This window comes from Galleria mellonella, unplaced genomic scaffold (assembly GCF_026898425.1).
Source record: "Galleria mellonella isolate WM207_F2 unplaced genomic scaffold, CSIRO_AGI_GalMel_v1 utg4535, whole genome shotgun sequence".
Lineage (NCBI taxonomy): Eukaryota > Metazoa > Arthropoda > Insecta > Lepidoptera > Pyralidae > Galleria > Galleria mellonella.
The window spans coordinates 123685-133885 of NW_026442101.1; the positions used below are offsets into that span (position 1 = coordinate 123685).

Consider the following 10201-nt stretch of genomic DNA (forward strand, 5'->3'; position numbering starts at 1 on the left):
CCAATTAGCAAAGGAAGGAGCAACGAATGCCTAAATATGATCAGAATCTTATTGTAGCACGTGTAGGCAACACCAGGCAACAATTATTGAATTATTAAATTGGCAACACTAGTAACACCGAGTAGATATTCCTTTCCCGCCCTTTTTTTGTTTTGATCCATGCCATGTACGGTTTTGTTCAACCTTTAATAAGAATAATAAGTGCATTATGAGGAGTTTGAGTCGCACCATACAGTCTACCTAACTATCGGCAATTATACAGTACACTTTAACATTCGGTCCAACAGTATGCCTCGAAGCCTAAAGCTTAGACATTTCAAGCTTAAAAGCAGCAAATAATAGCTGGTAAAAAGCCTAATTAAGGAGTTTTCAGAACACTTAAAGACATTAACTCTTAAGTAAAAATAATGTGTGTATCAACAGGGGCTCTCACTGAACACTGCAAACTAAATAAGCACATGACACAACTAGGCTTATGTTTTTGTGAATTCTATCACAAAGAGGAAGAAGCGCCGCAGCACATAATTTTTGACCGTAGCCCACTCATACATAAATGATATATCAGATCAGATAGATATCTAAACAATTTTATAAGAAACTTTAAATTTAATTTTTATTATCATTATGATTACCAACGAAATGATTATTTCTACAGACTACTCGCCTTTTATAGTACCGGGCCCATGTTTTTTTTTTGTAGGAATGAAAACTATCCTATCTCTCAAGTTGAAGTAAACAATACACATTTACAAAATTTCATTAAAACCGGTCTCGAGAGGTTTCGGAGCTTAGCGTGAAGGAACACAATGACACGTATTTATTATATATTAAGATTTATAGTTCATTGAACTAATTCTAGTTTATTGTTTACTCAACAATCATTGCCATTGTAGCGGGTTATTGCATATAAGTTCTTATTTTAAACTAGTTTTTTGCCTGCTTCTTGGAAAGTGTGTATAAAATATCTGCTATATATACAAACATCGTCTATTTACAATTTTATTATATTAGTAACCCAATGTTACTATACTAAAGATTAATACTATTTATTTTTTATTATGTCATTCCATGTGGTTCGATTAAGGGAGGGCGAGGGATGGGCAGCAGCGACTCTCTTAAAACATCTCCAAAGCCTAACTGCGGTTGTCAATCTACCTGCCAAGCGTGGCAACTACTAGTAAAACTCCCCAAGGAGGGAGGCTTATGTTCAGCAGTGGACAGTTAAAGGCTGATATGATGACGATGATTCTTGATTATGAGAGTAAATTCGGTCAGTAAACCTAACAGATTGTCGTAAACTTTATACGGTTCCCAAAGCTGCAGATTTGTTAGGAATTTGTGCCTCGTAATGCTCTGATATCTGTTTTATGCACGTATCGTTAGTTATTTTCTCACCATACCGTTTACCATATCTAAACTATAAACACAGTAAGTGGTTTTGTGCGTAAAATTAATATAGAAAAACTGATAATGTGTAATAATTAATATAACAAGGACACTGATAACGTGTTCCCTAATATTTTGTACGCGGGTATCTGACCAAGTACTGAGTTTGTGTGGTCCGAATCTCGCAATCCCTGACCCGCAAAACTTATGAGTAATGCTTTATTTAGAGATAATTACCACTAATATTAATAATATAGATATACTAATAAACATTGAATTAGAATACTGCAGAAAAATGTCGCCAAATTTGCTGTCTGGTTTACTGGTCATCATTAGGCCAAGTAACGATTTAAAAGATAGAGTAGACACTAGAAATTTCCATTCTATTCTAAAATTGACAAATTTCATATTTAAATACACTATCAGGGCTTCGCGCAATGAAAATTTTATTGACGTGGATTGCACCACGTCGTGACTACGTCAGCAATAAAGAAGCATGTATGTATGTAGGTACTATTAACCTGAAAAACATTTTTTATCGCGCTAAGTCCCGATAGTGTATTTAAATATGTGTAAACAACGCGAAAGTATAAAGTTAACTAGACAAAACACCCTATGTTATGTCTAAAAAAAAAGAAAAAAGATTTTAAATATAATGAAATTAAAATAGGACCAAAACGGAAGTGAACAGTAAAAGAATTGACAAAAGTTGCTCCAGAATTAGCTTCGATTCTTTTAGAAACGCTTAAAAATTTATCTGTTGTACGCCTGAAAGCGGTTACCACTTTCACCAAATACCGTAATTTTGCAAGCAAATATTGAGGTTTGTTGTCTTTACCAAAACTTTACCAAGACCTTGATTTTCCTATGCATTCATTGGGTATTTTAATTCTGTGTATGTCGTATCAACTGTTAAGCATACATAAGCTTTCCCCTTGGAGGGTTTTGCCAGTAATTGCCACGTATGGCAGATGGATTGGCAACCGCAGTTAGCCTTTAGGGATGTATTAAGAGGGACGCTGCTGCCTGTCACTCGCCTATCCTTAGTCGGTTCTTACGACACCTACGGGATAGGAATGGGGTAGCCTATTCTATGCCGGGACCGCACGGCGAATAACATATTAGTTGTTAATTGTCGACTGCTGAACATAGGTTTCCCCCTATTGATAGATTTCGGCAGTAGTTGCCATGCTTGACAAGCGGGTTGGCAATCACAGTTAGGTTTTTATGATATATTAAGAGGGACGCTGCTGCCCATCCTTCGACCACAGGAAAGAAATAGGTGGCCCATGCTATGGCGGGACCACACAGCGTGTGTCTAATGTGTACATATAGCGAGAATACTATTTTGTGTTTTGCGTGGAACTCATGTTGTAATTACCGGCGCGCCGGTGCGATACCACCGCGGACAGCTCGGCCATGAATTGCAAAACACAGCACTTTTGCAATTTTTACACTATTGCATCGTGATTCTCTGTAGCGCTGATATTATACATATTTGATGTACTTGCATTTTAAATGTAATTGTTACAAATATACAAATTGACGATGCACTAACAAAAATAAGTGCAATTTCATGAAAATATACAAACATATGCAGGTTTGTATGGGACCATAGATAGAGCAAAGTTCAGTAAAATCATTACTTATTTTTTGCCACATAATTATATCAACGTAATGAATGAAGAAGAGCAACGAATAACTGGCGCAGAATATTCAAATCTAAATCAGTTTAGAATAGGCCGTATTCTAAATTGTCTCGACAGGGAACCGATTCTGGGACGTCATACACAAAGCAACCCGCCCATTACTACACCACGGCGGCAGTCACTTAATGAGTACATTAGCTATGAGCACTATCAGAGTTCTTAATTTAAAATATTCCACAGCGGTGCATACCTAATGCATTAATTTTGATTTTATTTCGTTTCACGCTTATCAGCATTGCGGTCACAATCGAACAACTTGGGTTAATGTCTAGTTAATTAACCAAGTGGTTTGACATCGTTAGATATTTTAATTATCTAGCCTAGTATTTATTGACGCGTATGTACTTATCTTATATACTTGTTTATTAATAGACTTACAAAGGGGTTTTTTTTTCTAAAGGATGATAATGGAATGATAACCCCACTTGCGCTTACGGTGTACGCTGTCTGGGCACCAGTGAGGGACGATAGGTGAGATTGAAATGGCAGCTCACTTAGCCCACCGTGGTTAACACACCATGCATTTATCACGACGGTTTCCAGAGAGGACCACGTGGAGGGCGACCTGACAAGGTATATTGCTAGCAATGGAATCCGTATATATACAAATATGCAGGTAAAAAAAGGATCATTAATAACGGGGATTAGCGGCCCCTTTTCTAGCAATATAGGGTATACAGCAGGTAGTAGAGTCAGCTAGCTGTCTCCCTTGGAAACAATCGTTAATTCATAGTGACTTTGTTACGACGGGTGAACTGGCATTCATTCTCACTCATCAATCCTTACTAGTATTCGTTTAGCACAGGCGGAGTCACTGCTGATCCATTATCATCCATTACAAAACCAATACTCAAAAGGTTTCTAATTGTCCTGGTAGTTTTGTATCTATGTTATGTTATAGCTTGGCTAATTGTAAACCGATTCTGATAATTCTTTTGCAACCGACAGTGTTTACTCTCGGGTCGTCCGATGATAATTTAGTTATGATCAGTCGATATTTTTTGCGGAATAAAAGCTTAATAATTAATTATACATTCAACAACATCGAAAACAAATAGTTCAAGAACACATAGTTATTTGAAAACATTTGATAAGAGATGAGACTTATGACAAAGGACAAACGTACAAAATGGAAAGAGAGACTTACTGCTTTTTCTTCCTTCTTGCACTTTGTATGTGAGATCAGTGAACGCCAAGTCCACCGGCGGCCTCTTGGGCAGGTGCGTGAGGGTCTTTGGCTGGGCCGGGGTGATGTTCAATAAACAGTGGCTCCCCTTCCTGTCGACAATAACAGGTTTAGTGTCGGTGGGTGCCGCGAGACTCTCTTTGTCCACCTTCATGGCTACGTGTGTTTGCAACAGTCATCTACTACGTCACGGAGTCGGTTAGTCGATGCGCGTGCTCCGCGCTACAGCCGGCCGCGTACTGCGCGCGCGTACCAGCCTCTTTAGCGGACGTGCGCTTCGCGGCGCCGTTGTGACGTAGCTGATTAATACTTTAATGAGTTTCTGAACTTTGTGCCGGTGATTAAGGCTGACCGCACGTTGGCTATTATTGCTCGAGCAACTGGTTTTGTTGCGAGGTTTTTTAATGAATGAAATAGGAATGGTAATGTCGCCAGTGCTAATGGTTTACGACGGCGGGATCAGTAAAGGATGAGAGGAGTAATGAGGATCAAAACAGTTCAGTTGACTCATCGTGATGAGTTCATCAGAAGTTAACCGAAACGGTTTCCACGGGACACCACGTAAAATTAAGACCCTTCAATGTATTGCTAGCTATTGGATTAGCAAGGCCGCTATCAACGAACAACTGTACAACTCAATAGTTGCTTAGATTCTGTACAGCTAGTAGGTTGAGATACACCCTAAGTGTATCTTAGGGTTTCAACCAAAGAAATTAGACGCATTTTTTTGTCCAAAAACAAAATTTATCACAGTGCATTTTATAACCTACGCAAGTCTGTGACAAAACCAGGCGAGCACAATGAGAAGACCTAACAAAAGGTGCTCTGCTATATATAATATATGTACTAGAGACCCGCCCCGGCTTCGCACAGGTGCACACTACATCTCATCACATTAGAAATATCTAAATTTATCAGGCGTTTCTCTACTATATTATACACATAAACCTTCCTCTTGATTCACTCTGTCTAAAAAAAAACCGCCTCAAAATCCGTTGTGTAGTTTTAAAGATTTAAGCATACATAGGGACGGACAGACAGCGACAGCGACTTTATTTTATACTATGTAGTGATAGTGATATATATTTCTTGTCAGGGAATTACGAGGCTGGCTTTTGGCTACGACAGAAAATCAGTGTTTGGATCTGTTGAGGGCAAAGCAATAAGCTGAGTTGTTGTAATTTTGTGTTACAGTGGCACACGCACGATATAAACAAATTATGTTATTTCTTTTATGTATTTTTTTTTTATATTAATATTTCTTCTCTCCTTTTGTGCACGACTATCTCTGTCGTTGTTATTTGTGTGCTATAAGTGATGCAAATAAATTATCTTCTATCTTTTTTTCTTTCTTATACCACAAAGATGGCCAACGAGCATACAGCCCGTCTGACGGTAAACGGTCACTGTAGCCTACGGACTACCTACTAAATCAAATACTAATTCTGAAAGTAATAGGCTAGAAATACAACTCGTCTTTAATTGCGCATTTCACTCAGACGCTGATCTAGTCGGCTGGGTCATATCTAAGTGAATTGATTTATATTAAATGTTAACTTAAATTGCTTTTTTTACTAACATTGTTTGTAAGGAAATTGTTGCTAACAAAATGGATCAAATTGTAGTTTGAAAATAATAATATATTATTATAAATTCTCAATTGCTGAAAGGGTCATTCGAATGGCAAACCAGTGGTACGTGCAGTCACTCGGTAGTGATACGACCAATCAGTAACTGTGCAGCTGTCTCCACGTGGATTCACGTGACAGACAATGTGTGGTTAGCCTAAGCGCCGGAATTTCCCGTGCCAGTAATACCAAAACTAATTATTTAGTAAAACCACTGCTTGTTGATAGTTGACCACTGCATGGGTGGCCAAGTAGTGGTTTTTTGAGTATTTCGTGCACCATAAGCCCTGCTTGCTGTCACTAGATAACAGTTGTTAAGCCTGAAGCCTTCGGGCGGCTCAGAAGTGTAGCTGATAGTGGTTGGCCACCAACCACTGTTCAGTATCTATTAAACCGCATTAAGTGTGGTAGATTAATATCGATTACTCAACAGATAGGAATGTCCTCTGATAAAGAGTAGTATCTGTTTAAAGAGTAGTAAGTTTTTCTTTAAATATTTCATAATTTTTCTACCGAATGTTTGTAATTATTTTTTGTAGTAACTAAGTATGTATCTAATTAACAAAATAACATGATCAATTAAAAAAAAACGTAACATGTAGGTCAGTGTGACTCTTAGATATCACATTATTTACAATGGCTATAACGATTAATATTAAAGGTCACAACTATTGTCGATTTTGAGCTGCTCAAAGTGAACGCTTTTTGGCTTATATTGTTCCTGCCAAATAACTTTCCCATAATGCATTCATCCTACTCCCAAAACTAACTACAGTACTCAGCAGTAATCATTCTTGGCGACTAAGGGTAAATAATGGTTGAGGGATGAACAGCAACGTCCCTCTTGAAACATCACCAAAGGCTAACTGCGGTTGCCAACCTGCCTACCAAGTGTGGCAACTACTGGCAAAATCCTCTTTATGGGAAAGCGCCTATGTTCAGCAGTGGGCAGTTAACTGTTATGATATGAATCAGTTTTATTTTGTCAAAACCAATAAATACAATTTTGTTCAAACACTCCACATGCTTCATAATGTAATGTAAACTGTATATTTTAGGTGATGTGATTAGGTAACGAGAATTATCCACTAACAATCAACACGAAGAGAAATTGATGTTATCAACATGCAGGAAGTAGAGCAATATATGCAGCACCTCAACTCGATTCACGCGGACACGAGGTTTACATATGAAATGGTGAGGAACACGTCGCTCTTTCCTATATATTAAAATAACTGCACCGACCAGACGGGACTTTATTACAGTGTTTATCGATAGCCTATTACATCACCATCTTCGTTACTTACTATCTATGTCACTCAGAGTCCATAATCTATGCGACTCCGAACATCAAGAGTAAGAGCATTACTGAGGTATTAAAAAGAAATTCATTAAGAAGAAAAGTGTAAGGCAAGAAGCTGTGACGGAAAGCGCTAGACGCCTCCTAAACTGACTTCCGGATGAAGTTGAAACGATTGTTGGAAACAACAAAAACACAGTGACTTCATTAATATCCCGTTTTTACATAAACAAATGGACACATTGCAAGTCAACGAGCGATACGACTCACCAAAAAGTGCTGACATCTCAATGTCAATAGACAGCCTGTCTATATCCCTTACGTCAGGAGTAACTGATAAAATAGGCTCGGTTTTGAAGAAACACTTATAATAGCATATTCACGCCGATTAATTAATAAAATTAACAGCACTATTATTATAGAAACAAATTACAATAATCCGATATTGAAATTGAGACATATCATGCTCTTAGACGGGAGGGGGGGGGAGGAATTGTTAGTAATGGGGAGATTAGTTCTCATTGCTATCAATACACCCTATCAGGTCGACCTCCATGTGGTTTCCCCTGGAAACTATCGTTATTAATTTATCATTGTATTCATCACAATGGGCTAACTGATCTGCCTTTTCATTCTCACCTATCGCCTCCCACTGGTGCCACGCCAGTATATACCGACAGCGCAGGTGGGGTTACCATTGCAAGTTCATCCATTAGAAATAAAACACTCTCTGATTACAACATTAGCAACATAATGATTCTACATTGTTCTAATAGATGCATATTAGTGTAACTTACTAATGCAAACTGTTGTAAAAAGATCTCAATTCTAATCTAATTCCTAATTGTTGTTTCATGAACTGTCATTGGCATTAGATTGGATTGGAAATGATATTAGATTCAAGATTAGATCTACAGGTGTCTACAGTATCAACTGCAGTCGTGGTAGTCTGTACATATGTAAACCGTTGCAGATTGTCCTCCGTGTTCTATTCTGGAAACCATCATGTTAAATTCCAGGTATATTCATCATGATAGGCTAACTGACCTGTCTTTTCATTCTCATATATCGTTTCTCACTGGTGCCTTGTCAGCATATACTGTTAGCAGTGGCGTAACAATAGGGTAGCAGGGCTGGCAAAATGCCACAGCCTCCCAACCCAAAAGGCCCTAGCTCAAGAGGCAGCGAGTTCGGATTTTTTTTTTACCTTGTACCTGAGTATTTTATTTTACTTGAAAATAAATGATAGGGCCCAATCAAAATAATTTGCCAGAGGCCCCAAATGGTATAGTTACACCACTGACTGTTAGCATAAAGGTTACCATCCATAAAAAGTTAACTTAGTCCTCGGGAATGGCAATGTATGAGGGTTGTTATACTTTTTTGTATACATGTATAATGAGAGTATCCTAAACTCCATATCTATACTATGTATGAAAAACATTTTAATTATCTATGATTCTACAAGGACAAGTCAAATTACATTTTCTTTTACTGTAGTTACTCTTTTACATTCTTTTATAAATTTTTGACTGGATTTGACATATTTCCTTAAATGTGTTCATTAAGGAATATATATGTGTATATATATATATATTGTTATGGTACGTAGTTTAGTAAATTATATGTAGTTTAATAATTTACTATTGCGCCGCCTGCCCACTTCTATCTGTTCTCCTTTAACCAAAGGTTGTCTGTAAGAGATTGCCCTAACGATAAAATCACCTTTATGTATATATTTCAATCTGTATTTATATTACTGTATTTCACTTGAATTATTCAATTGTCACTGTTTATTTCTATGTTTATAATGTAATAAAGAGTTAAATAAATAAATAAATTCTAGCATAGTCAACATGGCTCTCAATGTATCTACTTTATAGGCAATAATTATATTTAACAATATAATTATTTAGTACATATGTAAGTATCAATAGTAACTAAGTTTTAAGCAAACTTTTTGCTAATAGATGTAACAGTTAGGTACCTGTATACTTAATTCGGTAATGTACGCCTAGAAGTGGCGGGGCAACTTTCTAGAGGAAATCTTAGTACCTACATAACCATTTTGTCTGCAGAAAAATTATACTTAAAAGCAAGCAAATATGTTAAAACCAGTCTCTTTTAAAGTATTTTATACAAACTATTACAATTTCGTAATAATAATAAATTTTTTTGTTCACTGATGATATTGTGGTTTTGAGGTCAACATTAAAATAGTATTAGTGATTAACAAAGGTCTGACCTTAAATTATTGAGAAGATACGAGTTGTCCATCCTGATAACTTTACTTCATTGAAATAGAATTATTATTAGAAATTACAGCAAATAAAAATTTTCACGTTGAGAAAATAAAGTAAGAAGGTATTCTTTTTTGTCGAATAATAAAATAAATAAAGCAAAGATGACAGATTAATAAACGTGTGATAAGTACTCTGTGTAAGAATAAACGAGTTGGGGTTGTCGCTAAAGCAAAAGGACTAAGCCTATACAGCCGTTGTCTTCAGTTAATTTCTGGTTTTAAAATTGTTGGGGTTGTCGCTAAAGCAAAAGGGCTAAGCCTATATAGCTGTTGTCTTCTGTTAATTACTGGTTTTAAAATTTATTCTGGTTTGATATATCATAGTTCTTAAACTTAATCATAGATGGATTTATATGTTTCTTTGCATCTTAATAAAATCTGGATAGAGCGCGAGATATCCATACTTTCATAGATGTTCATTAAATTGTCAATAAATAGTAAACACTGCAAAGCAAAATTTTGACAGGTAAAAAGAAAACAAATGGCCCAATGACTGTATTTCATTAGCCGAACGTCAGAAGTCATATGTAGAAGAAATTTTCATTCTATGCAGAATGCTCTTTAAAACTACCGTGACAAACCCTGACACGGCGTAAAATTGTATAAAATCTTCTCTCTGAATTTTCCCTGCACAAATTAGGGGGGTTTGATTTCTCGTTTGAAATTCTCTGTATGTCCTGTAATATTAAC

The 10201-nt window shown here is 36.7% G+C and overlaps 1 protein-coding gene across 2 annotated transcripts in view; it reads right to left on the reverse strand.

The window, feature by feature from the left end:
* LOC113512539 (ATP-binding cassette subfamily G member 4) overlaps positions 1 to 9612 on the reverse strand; it is a 44321-nt gene extending 34709 nt beyond the window's left edge. Inside the window, exons 1-2 of one of the 2 annotated variants that reach the window (XM_026896439.3) lie at positions 9455 to 9612; positions 4243 to 4373 (exon numbers count right to left, since the gene is read on the reverse strand). In XM_026896439.3, the coding sequence (XP_026752240.2) occupies positions 4243 to 4373; positions 9455 to 9486 (163 nt within the window). In that variant the 5' untranslated portion in view covers positions 9487 to 9612. Of the gene's footprint in view, positions 1 to 4242; positions 4557 to 9454 lie in introns of those variants that run through there. The other variant, XM_026896438.3, reaches the window with a different exon arrangement.
* Between the last annotated feature and the right edge of the window lie 589 nt (positions 9613 to 10201).